General features: G+C 55.7%; 1 protein-coding gene across 1 annotated transcript in view; it reads right to left on the reverse strand.

The window, feature by feature from the left end:
* SRRM3 (serine/arginine repetitive matrix 3) overlaps nt 1–17,633 on the reverse strand; it is an 87,765-nt gene that overhangs the window by 55,525 nt on the left and 14,607 nt on the right. The window contains exon 2 of the mRNA XM_065418571.1: nt 1,226–1,327. Within this exon, the coding sequence (XP_065274643.1) occupies nt 1,226–1,327 (102 nt within the window). The remainder of the gene's footprint in view (nt 1–1,225; nt 1,328–17,633) is intronic.

Below are 17,633 nucleotides of genomic sequence, written 5' to 3' on the forward strand. Positions count from 1 at the left end.
CAGTGCGATAAAAAAGCTAGGTGTTCTCCACAGGCATAAGGACACAGAAGGCCCGCTTTATATATTTCTCACCTGTGCTGCAGTGAAGGGAGATCACCATTGCTCATCCTCCCTGTGCACCATTATTTAGCTGAGTAACCCGCAGAGGTATCGCATGCAGTGAGATTTCCCAGGAGAGTTGGGAACTCTTTGGGGGTTGCTTGGCCAGACCACAGAATCGAAGCCGAGTTTAGAAAGCCGGGCTCCATGCAGTCTGGAGGCCAGCCAGGCCTCTGGGATCTTGCTGCCCTGGATTTGAGGGGTGTATATACCCCAGAATGTGATCAAGCTAATTGCAACTATATTACTTGCATTTAGCCACCATCAATGAATGAAATAGAACACCACATCGTTAAGAGTTAATTTGGAGACAGGCTTTCAGAAGCAAGGTCATATCTAGCTAGCAGTTTTTGCTAATTAGAAGAGGAGGAGGGACAGACAAGTAAACAGCTGAGACTGAAAACCTTGGTGGTTGGAAAACCTTGAATCTAGACGCCACTAATATTAAAAAGTGCATTAAAAGTTAGGAAAAGTGATGATCCAAGAGGGGCCATTATGACCTATGTGCTTTGTAAAAGTTAGTTATAAAAAGTAAGCTACTAGAGTGTACTTTGAAGCAGTTCTCTGAAGCCATCTTAAGAAACATGTTTCCTGACACCTTTTCTCCCCAGCGGGTGAGCAACTGACCACTGCAAACCTGCTGTTAATTACTCAATACCATTCCAGATGTTGGGTAAATATCTGGGATGTTCTAAACCTATCGTTCATATCTGTGTGTGCTTAAATCTAATAAACTGCAATGTTGGACAAGAGCACGCTGACTTGCATGAATCTTATCAGACGGAATTGCTGTGTTCCCATTGACATTGCCTGGAGTGAAATCGTTAAATTGCCCCTGCTGGGGGTTCTGAAAACACCAGGTAACAATCTCAGACCCATTCATTTCCTCCACCGTCAGCCTATGCAATGTGATGGGGAAACGAACGCAGCTCGCTGTCGTATTTACTGGGAGGGGAGAGAAGGGAAGGAGAACTGCCCTGCGTCAGTGGATCCTGATCCGCTCCCAAGAGGGAGGGGAAATTGGCGTGACAAGAGATCATGAAGCGAGGACAGGGTGAGGTGAGAATTCAACCCTTCTCCATGCACCCCCCACCCGGGCCCGGCTGAGTGACTCTTCCATACTCACATCTGGCGCCCGTGCTGGTCCTCCCTGGTGAGCACTCCCTCCTTCTCCATCAGCATTTGCCGGAAGGTCCCCACTTTCTGCCGGATCTCCTCTTCAGAATACCTGGGGCGGAGAGAGAGCTGGAGAGTCAGGGACGCCGTCGCCCTGAGGTGGCACTCCGCTGACGATGCCTCCATGCCGCGCTTCCTTCCCTCCCCCACTCTCCTCTCCGGGCCTTCAGCTCACCGCGCCCTGTGTCCGGAGCCCCCTCCCTGTGCCAGGGCATCGCCCTGCCCCCCTGACTGGCGGGCTCAGCTGAGCGGCCAAGGTCGGATCGGCCCATGGGGACCCCACGCCCTCCCTATCCCCAGAGGTTAAGGGGGGAGAGCAGGGTGGGGAAAGCACGCACATTGTTACAGCGCCTGTGGGGCAGTACATCTCCACTGCCAGCATGGGCCAGGACAGAGCCACCGTTGGGTATTAACTCTGCCAGCTCTCCCTACCCCTTGGGGGCAGGGCCTGGCTCTCCTGGGGTGGGAGTGCCCGGCTCTCCTGGGGGGGCGGGCAGTGCCCAGCTTCCACCCAGACTGGGCTAGGGGACCAGCTCCATACCCCCTCCCCACCCCCCTGCACACTGCAGGCTCCGGATAAGGGACAGGCTGCACACGCTCTCCCTCCGCTGTCCCCCACTCCCAGTGACTTCATGGAGGGCGTGTGGCCTAAATAAGGACTTCCAGGGTTGGGCCCGTGTTAAAGTAAAGGGGCCAGACCCTGAGCACAGACTCCCCACTCGGGAGGCGTTCCAGGGTGGGCAGAGAGTGGGACGGGGCACAGCCGGAGCAGGCTTGCTCTGGGACCCTGGGCTGGGGGGGAGAGGGGGGACCCCTGCCGGCTGGGCATTAACCTGCTCCGTGGCACAAAGCCGACGGGAGCTGTCAGAACAAAGGAGGAGAGGATGGACAGCTTCCTCCCCAAGGGCTCTGCCCGCTCGGAGAGAAGCAAAGCAAGTGAGCAGAAAATAACAGACCCATCTCCTCCCTCTCCCGTGCACGCACACAGCAAGCCAAGCGCTATCGACCAGCTGGCAAAGCCAACAGGGAGCCTGCCGGAGACCACAGCCCATGAGCAGCGGCTGGAGAAACGGCCTGTGCCCACAGAGAGGCCTTAACTCAGGATTAACAACTTGTGCGAGCTAGGAGATGAGGGAGAAACACCCCCTAAATGCCGGAGCCGGCAGCCCGGGGCGCCCTCGCCATCCGTTGCAAAGGAAAACAAGGCCAGGGTTTAATCATCCAGGCCAAGTGACAGGGATAAACTGGCCCGACCCCTGGGGAGTTTTCACTCCCATCGCCCTCATCCCTTTGTGCCTGGTAACCCCCGAGGCCTGTAGCTTCCTGGAGAGGCCCTGGCGTGCCAATGCCAAGCTGTGCTAATGCTGGCACCTTGCGCTGTTCCTGCCAGGCCTCAGGGTGCCGCTGGCTGCCCCAGGCAGCTTTCGCCCACTTCTGCCTCCAGAACACCACACTGTGGCAGCACAAGGAGAGTGCAGGCCCTAGGAAAGGAAGCTCAACCCAGTAGTTAAGGTGTTTGCCTGGGACTTGTGAGACTCTGCCACAGACTGCCCATGTGACCTTGGGTAAGTCACTTGGTCTCTCTGTGCCTCAGTTCCCCCTCTGAACAACTGCCCTGCCTCTGGGGGGGTGTTATGAAGATAAATATGTTAGCGCCTGGGGTGCTCAGACACCAGTGTGAGGGGACCATGCGAGCACCATGGATAGAAGGGCCCCAGGCCCCCAATTTGCAACTCACATGGGGGGGGGCTATCCCAGGAATATCTGGGTACGGCGCTAGCCCCGGTGAGGGGCGTGCGGCTGCCAAGAGCAATGCTCACCCTTCCTCGTGGACAACGGGGCTGTGAACTGCGGAAACGGCAGGCTCCGGCGCTTGTTAGCGTTAGGTCTAGTAACGGACGCGTCGGATCTCAGCTGTCGGTGCTGTCCGGGGTGTGTGTGTGTGTGTGTTTAAAAACACCACTTACATGCGTGTCCAAAACATCCTGTGTGACAGGGCACCTAGGAGCCATGGGTACAGACAGCTCATCCTGCCGTGCTGGGCACTGAAATCTCCAGGCCCCCTTGCTGGGGGTGACTGCTGGACACCCCACATGGGAGGGGCAGGCGGCGACAGCCCTAGCTTGATGCAAATTGCTAGGGACGCAGACAGTCAAGTGCCTCTGCACCAGGGCGATGTCCTTCTTTCGCCGATGGTGGGGAGGGCGCGTCTCCAGGGAAGAGCCCCTCCCCTGGGCAGAGGCAGCACAAACAGAGCTCGCTCGGTCTGGCCCAAAGCCAACGGTGCAGACAGCAAACTGTTGCCTGGGCCATCTGCCATCGCTCTCCTGCTAAGCTGGCTCGGCTCCATCCACCTCCCAGCTTCACCCTCCCTCCCCCCGTCTACTTTACTGTCCAAAACAGACCAGGATTTGGTTTATTATTCACAGTGACCAGCAGCTATTTGGCACCCATCACCGTGGCATCCGGGCACTCACAGTGCTTCAGTGGAGATGATCCACATCCCAGCTGGAGACACTAAGCGCCCAGACATGGTACCTGCACCGAAGAGGTTTGCATCAGGAGCTAAGTAGCCAAGGACGGTGGTGTTCATTATCCCCAGAGTATAGATGGGGGATGGAGGCAAGGGGAAATTGTGCAACTTGGCCAAGGTCACTGGCACAGCTGAGATTGGAACCCACAAGCTCCAAGGCTGGCCTGTGGATGGATTCAGCCTGGAGCAGGGCCCTGGGCAAGGAGGTTCTTCATGGTTTGCTCTGTGAGGTGATCCCCTACTGCTTCCAGAAAGTGCCAGGGGACCTCTTGCCTGGAGAGCCGCCCAAGATGGGCTGAGAGGTCCTCAGTGACAAATCCCATCCTGAGGATGGTTTATGATTGAGTGGGAGGCAGGCAAACCCTTCAGCAAAGCCTCCGCCATCCCATGGCTCATCACCTCCTCCCCTCATATCTCCGAGCCTCTGTGGCTGCACACGGGGAACCTTGAAGCCATCTCAGACATGCCACCCAGTTTGTTGATTTTACAGCCACCTCCTCAATTATTCTCTGTGCAAGTGACAAATGGAAACGCGATTTCTCCAGCCCAGCCAGGGACGAGCTTAATGCAAGTCTGCGACTCAGCCGCAACCAGTCGGTCCTGGAGCCGGCACCATCGGGCCGCATCTCAGGTAGGGAAGCCAGAGCATCGGGGCCGGAGAGCTGGGCGGGAACCAGATTGATTGTCTTGCAGGAAATTCCGTGATTTGGAACATGCTTCTGTTCCACAATGGAATGAACACGATTCTCCCCCCGCCCCCCCAAAATTTCCCCATGAAACAAAATTGTGAACAAAATTTTCAGTTGAATTGTTTCATTTGGATCCAACGGAAACGTTTTGCGCTGATTTTGACTTTTCAAAAGCAAACGAACACGGGATTAGAGACATTTGAAAACAAAGTTGTTCCAAAAACAAAAAACAAAGAAAAACTTCAAAACACTCGGGTCCAAAAATGTCAACACAATGTTTCAACCTATTGAAAACTCCCCCCCTCCCCCCCTTATTTCCCCCTCCACCCGCCAGAAACAAAGTTTCATTGAAATAACACGTTTCGAAGAAACAAATCGGCATTTTCCAGCGAGGTCGTTTGCCATCAGGTAATTTCCTCCCAGCTGTACTTAACATTCCATGGTCTGTGTGAGAGCCCCGGTCCCCCACGGGGAAACGCCACTGACTGGCACTGAGGTCACATGACTTTACGGCCAGACAGGTGGCATTAGACGAGTCGAGGACTCTGAGCTGTTTGTGGGCCACCAGCTGGCACGAGCCACAGGTCACGCGCTCCATTCTGGAGCAGGGACGGCACGTTCTACCCCCTTTTACATAACTTTCTCTGCCAGAGGGACTGAAAGGCACCAAACCAACAGCTCTGGGAGCTGGAGATTTTGCTACCCAGGGAACAAGGCCAGCAGCAGTGAAAGTCTCCCATATACCCCTGCCAATGTGCCATATGTCTGAACAAGAGAGACCGATTAAGGGACATCGGTTTCCTTGGCCTTTCTAATGACGCCACCGAGGGATCAAATCAGTGGCAGACGTGGGGGTGGTTTCAGGGACGTGGCTGTTAAGTGGGAGTTAAACGGTTTAAGGGGCTTAATTCACTCCTCCACACTGGGGTGGATTTCAGCCGTTGCATATGCACTCGGCTGATCTAGGCTGAAGGAGCATGCCTGAACCAGCCCTGAGCACAGCCGTGAAGCAAGGAATCTGGAGCTCTTAAGTAGGGGTGCATGAGGAAGCTATCGCCCAAAGCAAGCAGGGTCTGGAGTGAGATTAGGCGGTGGCCCACTTGTCTGGAATAAGCCGGGAGAGGAAATCCCCCATTGGCTCATTCAGCTACTGAGTTTTGTAAGCAATGTTCTTTTTGCCCTGTCGGGCTGTCCGCAGTATCATTCGATTTCACCCACGTAGTCTTCATTTTCCTGGGACTCTTTTCTCAGGGTCAGATCCTGAGCCCTGCAGAGCGCTTGCCACGAGTCCCGGCAGCTCAGCGCCCCTCCCAGGATTTGGCCCTAAATGTGGAAGTTCTGGTAATTAGGAAATCAATTATTCTGATTTATCTAACTTCAAAAGCAGCCCGGCTGTGAAAAGCCAGAGCGCTGAACCTGGATGTCAGTCAGCAGCGCTTTGAAGAGGAGCGCGGAGGTTCAGAGACATGGAAGATGTGCCTGCTACAGGGAGAGAGCCACGGACATCTTAGCACAGAGCAGATGAGTGGCAATGTCTGAATCCAGCTGGATCCAACGGCTCATTTGAGGCCTAGTGGGCTAAGCTCAGGACTGGAAAATTGGATGACTGGGCATAGGCGCCGACTCCGTGGGTGCTCCGGGGCTGGAGAACCCATGGGGAAAAATTAGTGGGTGCTCTGCACCCACTGGCAGCCAAGCTCCCCGCCCGTCCCACCTCACCTCCTCCCCTGAGCGCGCTGCGTCCCCGCTCCTCCCACCTCCCTCCCAGTGCTTGCCACCGCCAAACAGCTGTAGCAAGCTCCGGGAGGGAGGGAAGAGGCGTGGCCGGGGTGGGGATTTGGGGAAGGAATTGAATAGGGGCCTGGAGGGGGCGGATTTGCGGCAGGGACTTTGGGAAAGGGGTTGGAATGGGGGTGGGAGGGGCAGAGGGGGGTTGAGCATCCACTGGCGCCATTAGAAGTCGGCGCCTACGTGACTGGGGATCTGGTCCCAATCCTGATAATGCCTCATGGATTGTGTTTACATGGGGTTAGTTGCATGGATGCTCTTACTTCAATTTAACAGTGGCTTACTGCATTTTACCTTAAAGCTGTTCCCAATCGATGCGAGCAAAAAGGAAAAGAGCCCCTCTGAAATTGAAATCCGATTATCCGCAGAGAGGTCTGCGCCAGTTTAACGACATCAGTTTAAATTCACACCTTGGGTTAAACTGGTGCAACTTTCCCATGTGGACAAGGCCTAACTGATTTAAACGAAACTTGATTAAGGCTGGTTTAAACCAAAATAAGTCAGTCTACGTGGCCTTTTGTGCCAATTTAACAAAGCCAGTTTAAAAGTCGCCCCTCTATAAACCAGTGCAACTCTGCATGTAGGCAGAGCCGTAGTGTGGGCGAGCCACTGATCCGCCCTGCCTCCAACTTGTGATCTGTAACTCAGAGATACAAATACTCATCCCAGGGCTTGTCTACCCAGGGGAACTGACCACAATTCAATTCACCCCCTCTTTTATTCCGGAATAATTTCCCCATGCAGACAAGCCCTACTTCACAAGCCCGTGGAGCGGATCGGTGAATGTTTGAAAGGTGCTTTGAGGATGAAATAGACAAGTGCTAAAGACTATCACGTTCCAGCTAATCTCTATTTCTCCGTAATCAAGTCTTCAGGTAACAGCAATAGACCTGTTCAGCCAGGAGTTCTTTGCTGGAAAAATCTCACCTCCTTTTCTGCTTGCAAAGTGCCCACAGAGTGAGGAATTCCCCCCGCCCCTTGAATTTGATTTGATATTGGAAATAATTTGCCAAATCATTTCCAGGAATAACGCTCAATTGGGAGACTTCTATTCCAAATGTAAGCTATTTTGATTGGACACTGTGATGAAGTGGGACTCTTCCGTAACATTTTAGTGAGGCCTGTGGGTGCCTCAGTTTCCCCTATGTGCGGCAGGGTTACCTAGTGGGTAGAAAGGGTTGTTTGCTCTCTGCTGAGGCTATGACACAGGTTTGAATGGTACCTAGCTGACTGGGGCTTGGGCCAGCTTTTGAGAAGACCATGGCAAACCCAATCACTGGGACTTTGATACCTAACCATCAGCTACTACGGATGGCCCATCTTTCTGCAGGAAGCCAAGCAGCGTTTGCCCAGCGGGGGAACGGAGGACTGGGGAGGTGCCGGGGGATGGTTAAGGGTTGGCTGCTGTGGGCTTCCAGGGGGCCGTTCACCCGGGGACTGACAAAGAGAGGTCAGAGAGACAGAGCTGGACCCCAGGGGTTCACCAGTGGTTCTCAGACTTGCTTGATCACACACCCCTTCTTTGTGTCTGTAGTAGTCTATGTCTCGGCCTCCCCCCCGCCACACAAGTAAATACACCAACAAAAAACCCCCACAACATGCATCTCTCACTAACTATTAAGAACAGCCAGGCATTGATTCAAACACAGCCAACCATCCACTGTAATAACAAAAGCAAAACTGGGATCGTGGTCGACGCTTACAATTAAACATGCGCACCGCGCCGTAGCCAACGGATTGATGTACCGATGGCAACAACTTTGTCTAATGCGCTGCAAGCGTAGCAGAAATCCATCAACACGCACAGCGCCATCTAGAGTCAAATGCGCAGCACCACCGGTGGACCTGATCTGTCTGGAGGAATCGGCATTGCTAGTTATTCATTGCTGGGGGTAAAATGTGAGCAGTACTTTTCCCTCCCAGAGCTTCTCATGCCCCCCCTAATATATCCCCCTGCTCACCGCCCAGTTTGAGAACCTCTGCTCTAGGGTAACCACAATGGACCAGACTCCAACTTTCACTTCTCTGTGCTCACCTAAGGACTTTCTGCACTGCCTTCCAGTCGCCGAACAAACCCGGCAGTGGCTGAGCGGCCTGCAGAGGTGCATGGCTCCCTGACTGCGTACCAGTCTCAGCTGGACTCTCTGAGCAGAGCTCACAGTGTGAAGCAGGAGTGCGGCCAGCCCAGATCCAGTCCAAGGAGGCGGTGAGGCCATGGGGCTTACCCTGGGGGAGGAGTGAGACCCCGAGGGGGTCGGGCACACTAAAGGGGTTACGGACAGAGACTGCTCTGAAGCTACACCCATAGCACCAATCCTGTGGATCTATGATTGGCACTGAGCAGGACACCATCACCATGGCAGGGACTGGTGGTGCAGAGGCCACCTGCCTCAGTTTCCCCAATCAGTACTCCCCCACTTTCTCTGGTGGTTTACATGGCTCAGCCCTCCAGCCAAGTCACTACAAAGGTCAATTCCTTCCAAGCTAGCAGAGTCCAAAGTCACCATCCAAACCACCACAAACTAATCAAATCTATGCTACAGCTGGCTTTGCTCTCCGTCCTTTCAGGGTTATCCAGCTCTCAGCCGCCCCACTACCAGGGCCTGGCCTAAAAACCATCAGCAGGTCCAAAGAGGTCCCGGTCAGGGCCTACCTGCCCTCTGGGGAGGCTCAATCAGGCATGAGTCCTATCCTAGCTTCTCTCGCCACACCAGGGCTGTTGGTCTTTTCTCCTCCTCGCTGGGGCAGGCTCTTCCCTTCTGGCCTGACACCTGCTACAGGTGTGGCAGGCGGGGCTGACTGGGGTCACAGCAGCACATTAACCCTTCCAGCTCCGTGTGGGCTTGGCGACCCCCTAACAGACACAGACACACATATCACAGGGTGGGTGTTGAGCCGCTCGGAGCCACAGCCGTAAGAATAATCCGGGTCACAGCTCGGAGCCCCGGGAAGTGGAAAGCCAACCTCCGTGGGGGATGGGCAAAAGACAGTTCCTGCCCCGAGGGGCTTCTGGGCTAAGCGGTGCAAGAACCTTCTCCTCTGCATCTCCTGCCTCCTTGCATCAGGATCTCATCAGCTTTCCATCTCAGTTCATATCTCATCTGGAAACAGCTCTCCCGGATCTCTGCCTCTTCAATTCCTTCTCCCCTGGCTGTCCTGTACCTCTGTCGTCTGTTCTTATGGGATGTCTGTGATCTAAGGCCCTGGTCTCTCTTAAACAGAGGCAGCAGGACCGCACTGCCTCCCACCCCCCAGCCACAGCTTAGACCGGCATTCAGACTCTAATGAATCTTTCATGGAATCAGGACCTGCTACTGTCCAATAAGGGAGCAGCTCGCCAAATGGTTGCAAAGCTCACGCCAGCCAGGTCTCTCTCAGCAACCCCATCTGGTGTTTGCCCTGCCCTGCATTCTGCAGTGCGGGGGGCACAGGTTCGAAGGGGGGGGCTCTCCCGGACTGTGCCTGGTACGTGGCAAAAGAGAGGGCCTGAGTCTCCGTGCCCGGCAAGGCTCTGCCTTTCACCCAGCACTCAGCCCTGTCGCAAATGATCCTTCCCATAGGTCCCCTGGTCTCCGAAGGGCCGATCCCTTCCCAGGATTGATGGCACACTATGTGTGCAGCTCCCAGGAGAAGCCATTGCCGGGACCCAGGATTAAGTTAACTAAGGCTCTGATGCAGAAAGGCGAGATTTCTGGGCTTGCTCATGGATCCACCACAGCAGGAATGCAGGACACTGGGGATTTGTACAGCACTGTGCAGCACTGTCACTAATTAATCCTCCCAACCCCCGGCAGGAACCCTACTCACAGATGGGGAAACTGAGGCACAGAGCAAGCCAGTCCAAGGGAGCCTATGGCCGAGTCCAGACTGGGATGCAGAAGGCTCCCGGCCTTGTGCTCTGATCAGTAGCATGGGCCTCTCTCTTAGACCAAGAGGTTGGGGATGAGATACAGAGCCTGCAGCGGGGACCTCGCCTTGGGAAGCACAGACTGGCCTGCCAGCTCCTCTTTGCTACACGGAGGGGCCACCCCCCCTCCTAGGCCATCTCCGCAGTAGCTGTATCAGAGCAATGTCTCTACCCAGCCAGCGCTTGGTGTGGCTTGGTGCCCAGGACTGTAGGACAAGAGATGGTAACAGAGACGACACTGACTCATTGCCTGGCCCAGCCAGGTAACAGGATCCCTCCCGCTGGATGGGGTGGGCAGAGCTCTCTTCTCTGGAGTCTCCCTGCTCGGTGAGGGAGGGGAGCTGCGGGCGGTGACATTAGCTAGCGCGGTGAGACAGCAAGGAAGGCCACGTGGGACAGGGGGATTGAAGGCAACAGCTGTCCTGGTTTTCAGGAGCTGACCACTGGAGCTAACCAATGCGGGGCCCGATCCTCAGCGGGTCTAAATGGATGTAGCTGCATTGACTTCAGTGGAACGACGTTGCTCACTTCAGTGGGGCAACACCGAGCTGCACCAGCTGAGGGCCAGACCTGCAATTTTGGAGGCCTCAGAGATCCTGGCGTGTCCCAATCCCTCATTCCGAGGAGACCTGCACCATGTCTCTGCGCCTCTCTGCTCCCTCGCTTTCATTCTCATCCAAAAACCCGCCTTCCTTCCTTCTCCCAGAGGATCCGCCCGGCCAACGTATCGCTGACAACCAGCGCTCTCTGCCTCACACCAGCGTCTCTGCAAACACAGCCAGGTCTGGCCTGGCGCTAGGTGTGTGCTGCCCAAAGCTGGGGGGATTTGGACCCGGTGTTTTGGTTCGGTACGCTAGAGAGATGGGAGACATCAGCACAGCATCACAGCTGAGAATCTAGCCTAGAAACCGGCAGAAAAATTCAGTTCAAACTCTGAACCTTCCTTAAGTTCAAAGGTCTTTGGATCGGGTCCAGGCCGGTCTCTCCCCAGGTGTACCCCGTGCCCGTTTGAGTGCCAGGGAGATGAGGCTAAGGCAGCTAACATTCTCCCTCCCTGTGATCCTGTCTTGGGTGACAGCTGGTGCTACCAGATGTGAGTAGCTCAGGAGAGGCCTGTGCTGATGCCCTTGTCCGGCTGAATTTATCACACTTCAAAAGCCAGCTGGTCCCAGAATTGCCCATCTATGGGGCCCTGTGGCACGGCCCCGAAGGGACACTCTGTGTTTTCTGCTCGGGAACCTGCTCTGCCATTCGCCAGGAGCAGCGCCTGGTCTGAAAGTCTGGCGTACTTTTCATGTCATGCCTGGAAGAGGCAGACCGGCCCCCTCCGTGCGGCTGCGATTGGCTTCTGCAGGCCGGGGTTCGGTAACAGTTTGTGTAATCGACATGACGGGGGGGAGTTACTTAGTCACGGACTGGACTTGAATAAATCAGGCACTGCGCTCCAATCAGCCTCGCTCGCTCTCTGAGGCGCTGCGTCTGGAAAGACACAAGCCCCATGAAAACACTCTTCGGCTCGGTGACGTTTCAGGCCGGCTGTCGCCTGCGAGGCCGGGAAGGAGGGGAGCAGGAGAGGGAAAAGGCAGAGGCATGTAACAGACTCACGGGTCGCTCTTTAAAATATACATCAAACTGCGCAACAGGAAGAGAGACGCTGGCTGCAAAGCGAATGGCCGCCAGAAGGCAAGCGCCAAGCCGGGATCCGCCCCGAGAATAGAGGGATTCCCGGACACCGGACTTTAAATGGCTGGCACCGCTTTGAAGTGTCCGGCAGGGCGGCTGGGAGGGGGGACGGATTAAGGCACTGAGATAGCAGTTTCCTTCATCCCTTCCAAACCATTTCTTTTCCGTAATACCATTAGGCACCATTGGCCTGCGGAATTCATGGCTGGAGCTGGGCGGGAAATGGATTTCTTGTCCTGGAAAATGTTTTGAGATTTAGAAAAATTTCCCGTCCCGAATCCTGGGAAGAAAACTCGAAATCCGGACCGTTTTTGGCAAACTGAACATTTGAAAAAATCTTTCAGCTGGGCTGCACTAGCTGCAGCTCCGGCCCGTTCGCTCCATGGGAACTACACCCCTTGACACCAGGGGAGGATGCAGCCCCATTGACTCCAGAGCAGTGATGGGTCCGACCCCCGAGTTAGTCGGCAGGAAGAAGAGGGGCAGAGAAAGCAGAACGCCGTGGTCAAGGAGGGGAACATTTCGACGCCCTCACTCACAGAGGTTCCACGCTTGGATTCACACTGGCCTCGGCTGCGCTAAGACTCCGCGCCGCAGTCACAGCCAACCCGCTCTCCCTCTGCTGAGCCCCGAGAGCTGGTCTGTGTCATAAAAGGATGAAAGGCGGGAGATCCCCTGAAATGTCTCTGCGCAGGGCAGGGAAACGGCCAGCGACAGTCTCCGGGAAGAGCTTGTTGGCAGAGATCTGCCCCCCGTGGGCTCTGTGTCTAGGTGACGCTTTGTCTCGTGTCTAGGATGAGATAGGAGCCCAGGGTGCTGTTCCCATCACTGACACAGACGTGCTCTGTGACCTATCCCTCTCCGTGCCTCAGTTTCCCCTCCCACCCTTACTCTGCCGTGTGTTTAGATTGTGAACTCACTGGCGCACTTAGTCTCTCTCCCCATGTGTACGTACAGCACCTGGCACAATGGGGCCCTGATTGTCGCTGGGAGCTACTGTCAAACAAATCATAATCCATCGGGGAAGCTTGCCACTCTGCAGGAATGATTTCCCCTCCGCTAAGCCCTTCTCTCCCATTCCTGGGGGTCTGCGGCTGGATTAAAGGAGGATCCATCACTGAGAGAAAGAAAAGCCAGCGAGGAGCTCGGAGGGAGCAGCTTGGGGCTCCCGCTGCGTCTGACCCAGGCCCTTCCAGACGCTCTGAGATACAGCCGCCTGCAGAGCAGGAGGATGGGCGTCACTGGAGGCCTAGCAGCCCTGCTCTGCTCCACAGGGCCTGATCTCGCCAGAGACTGCCTGGCTTGGGCTGCACCCCTTTCGCTGCCCTGCCGACGGGAAACACCAGTAACAGCGCTCTGCCCTTCCCAGCCGAGGGGCTCCAAACGCTGCAGAGACGCTAACAAATCAATCGCCCTGCGAGGCAGGCATCATTAGCTCCAATGTACAGATGGGGAAACTGAGGGCCAGAGAAGGAAAGCGATTTAGCCAAGTGACTGAACCCAGGAGTCCGGACTTCCAGTCCCCAGCACTAACTCTATCCTTGCACTTAACAATACCATTTCCCAGCTCCTGACATCAGTAGATCTCAAAGCACTTTACAAAGCTCATTATCCCCATTTTACAGATGGGGAAACTGAGGCATAGGAAGGTGAAGCACCTTGCCCCAGGTCGCCCTGCAGGCCAGAGCTGGGAATAGAACCCATGTTTCCCATACCTGAGTCTAGGGCACTGGCGTCTGGACCATGCTAACTCCTGACTGCATTAGTCACATGGATAGCTAGCCCTACTTTGTGGGATTCTTCCACACAAGGCAGAGAACAGTCACCACAAGGAGAGCCAGATGTAGCCGGGCACGGAGGCTGCAAGCAAGCCCTGGGATGGTGGGCATCTCAGCGGCTCGCTCTGCAATTCCTCCTCCCCCTTCTGTCTCATCCTTTTGCTGCCATTCATACTTCTGTTCCTTGAATGTTTCCAGAACATGGAGCGTAATGAAACCACCTCAGAGCTCCAACCGCACCCTGGGCGGGGACTATATTCATCCCAGGATCTGATTCTCTGCTCTCCTTTCCCTTAGGAAGTCATCTCTGCCAGGGCAGGGTGGGTGCCCCGTGCTACCAATCAGGCATCTCCATTCACTCCCCCCGGGGTAGCATTTTGCACCTAGATGGCCCAAGTGGGAACGACAAGGCAGCGGGGAAGCAGGCCCGCAGCTGGTGGAGAAGGGAGTGCAAGGTCCTGTGGCAGCAGATGGTCTATGGAGGAGCGAGGAGGCTACGGTGGTAAGGCATCACAATGCACGTGTCCCTGGTAGGTCTGAGTTGTGTGCGTACACACAGTGGGTCGGATTGGATACACCGCTGGCATAGCCCCATTGACTGCGCTTGCTTTCAGGGAGCTGCCCCGGTTGGCACCAGCACAGCCGAGCTGCACACAAGAACGCACCGGAGGCAGGCAGCCAATCCCAACAGGCAGGCCTCGTCGGCACGAAGGAATATCTCCCTAATCTCAATGGGCGGCACTGGCAAAGCAGGGCTGAGGCTGGGGAACACAGCAGACAACCTTGGCAAAGAAGGGTTAGAATGGAACCGTGGCTAGGACGTCCCACATAGAGGCAGTAGGGACGAGAGCCCACCAGCCCAGGCTAGGGTTTGCCTCGACGTTGAATCCCGCACCAATCAATGGGAGTAGCCGGCGAGTAAATCAAGGCAGGGATTCCCACAGGAGCAGGAATCACTGGGACCACGGGTGGGTGTAAATCGGTGGGGTGACCGATCAAGAGCAACAGGCGAGGAGGTTGGTCCGTGGATGTCAATCAGTGGTTCGGCAAAGGGCTGTGACTAAAAGGGGTGGCTCAGGGGCGTAAGCCAACCAGGGGAGCTGAGGGTAGATCAGCCAGGCTGCGAGTGGGCCGTGTACCAATTATCAAGGCAGTGACTCGACGAGGGTGCAGTGAGTGATCGGGTGTGATTGGTACAGGCCACTTCCACTCCCCGTCCAGCCATTGATTGCACTGTATCTCTCTGCTCTGAAACTCCAAAGGGCTCCGGAAACTGCCTCGCTTTTTGTTCCCAGAGCCTGCACAACCAGCCCGACTGCCCAAGCGCGAGCGAGCTGGGTACAGAGCATTCAGTGGTGGAAATTGATAAGGGTTGATTTACACCTGGCTGTTGATGAATCAGGAGTGTCAGCTGATCAACAATACAATCCGGGTGTACGTTAGCCAGGCGTGAAGTGAAGCGGGTGGGAACTGATGGTGTGAGCCACACGGGGGTGTAACCAGGAGCGCAAGCTGCTCAGTGGTGTAACTGGGGCAGAAAGGGGGCCAGGTGTCATTTGCACAGGAGTGTGATGCAGTGCAAAATCCCTACCACCACCATTAGACCTGGTGGAAGTATCAGCCCTACCCTGAATCTTGAGCCACGCCAGGCTCCCTGGGCTGAGCATCAGGCCACACGTCCCTCTCTAGTTGCCAGCGCGTCTGGGCTGGGCTGCAGCTGGCCACCTATCCGAACCCCTATCCCTTATCACTGGCCCAGGGCACGTCGGGTTGGCACGATCCCACCTGCCGTTTCCACCCGCTGTCCTTCCGTTGATGGCGCTGTATCTCTCTGCTCTGAAACGTCATGGGCTCCGGAAGCTGACTCTCTACCTATTCCCAGAGCCTGCATAAATGTTCTCAATCAGCCAACTGCATGTGCTGTGAACGCCGCTGCGCCGCGCCTGCCGTCCTGCATCTCAGAACCCACCGTCTGACTTGAAAGGGCCGCTATCATCCCAGGGCGCCTGTGCCCAAGGAGGACCCAGAGGGGGGATGAGGCAGGAAAGCAAACAGCACAAAATGAAGGCATGTGCTGAAATTGGAGAGACAGCAAGGATAACACAGACTGCAAGCATGCTGCTCGACAAACGTTCCCCCGGCGATCGGGGGGCTGCGTGTGCCTGGCTTCATGGGGCCCGGAGAGGGGTCCATGGGCTGCGTATGGGGGATCAGAGAGGGGGGTGATGGGGAGTCTGGGTGCGGGATGCTGGGTTTGTGCGCATGGTGGGGGTGGGGAGGGTGGCGTGGTAGGCATGTGTGGGTGCTGGGGATACAGCCTTGTCACCATCCCAAGGTCAGCACTTTCCACGCCCAGCCATTTCCTCCCCCAAATCTAGGGGAACTCCGCACTGTGTCGGGCAGCAGCGGGGGCAGATTCTCCCCTGACCCGCGTGCCAGGCCTCAGCCCATACAAGCTGCAGTGCCGCGGGCTGGGGCCTGGCAGAACCACCTGCAACCCTTCCCCTGCCCAGATTTTCTATGGCTATTGAATCTCCTGAAACTCTCGTTGGAAGTGTGACATTCACAGAGCTCCCCGGGAAAGAGGGGAGGGGTGCGGAAGGAATTCATATGAACGAGTTCATTTGCACTGAAATGGCCTCATTAGCACGCAAGCTGGTGACAGTTCCTGAAACCTGCTCACCGTGTGGACCCCCCACCCCCGGTCCTAAAGAAAGCACCCCCCTATCTCTGCTGGGGGTAACCCCAGCCCCAGCAGTGGACAAGTCTTAACAACCACCGGGGGCAGCTCTAGGCTTTGCCGAGGTATGTACAAAGTCCCCCGGGTCCCCGGCAGAGGTCCCAACCCCCCTAGCCAGCAGCGCGGTGACATGAAGTGTGGGGATTTCGCTGCCGGAAGCTGGGGGTGGTTCGTGGGTTTGCCACTGCTGGGGGCAGGGAGCAGAGCAGGTAATGTGCGAGCAAGTGCCAGCGTGTCAGGGCCTGGCACAAAGGGGGGTGTCCAGTGGGTGGGTGCGGTCGTGGGCATTTGCCAGGATAGGGAGGGAGGTCGGAGAGCAGCATCCCCAAAGAGCCTGTCAGGAAGCTGCATCCCTGGACCAGTCTATTGTCCAACCAGTCTGTCCATTTAATGCGCTATCCTAGATCTCTCTCTCATCCCCCCACACATCCAGCATCCATCCATCTATCCTTCCATCCATCCATCCCCATACACACCCAGCATCCATCCATCCCCACACACACCCAGCATCCATCCATCCATCCCCATACACACCCACCATCTATCTCTCCATCCCTACACACACCCAGCATCCATCCATCCATCCCCATTCACACCCAGCATCTATCTCTCCATCCCCACACACACCCAGCATCCATCCATCCATCCCCATACACACCAACCATCTCTCTCTCTCTCCATCCCCACACACAACCAGCATCCATCCATCTATCCTTCCATCCATCCCCATACACACCCACCATCTATCTCTCCATCCCCATACACACCCAGCATCTATCTATCTCTCATCCCCATACACACCCAGCATCCATCTATCCTTCCATCCATCCATCCCCATACACACCCAGCATCCAGCCATCTATCCTTCCATCCATCCATCCCCATACACACCCATCATCTATCCATCCATCCCCATACATACCCAGCATCTATCTCTCCATCCCCCTACACACCCAGCATCCATCCATCCCCATATACACCCAGCATCCATCCATCCATCTATCCTTCCATCCATCCATCCCCATACACACCCAGCATCCATCCATCCATCTATCCTTCCATCCATCCCCATACACACCAACCATCTATTTATCTCTCCATCCCCATACACACCCAGCATCCATCCATCTATCCTTCCATCCATCCATCCCCATACACACCCACCATCTCTCCATCCCCATTCACACCCACCATCTATCTCTCCATCCCCACACACACCCAGCATCCATCCATCCCCATA

This window comes from Emys orbicularis, chromosome 17 (genome assembly GCF_028017835.1).
Source record: "Emys orbicularis isolate rEmyOrb1 chromosome 17, rEmyOrb1.hap1, whole genome shotgun sequence".
Lineage (NCBI taxonomy): Eukaryota > Metazoa > Chordata > Testudines > Emydidae > Emys > Emys orbicularis.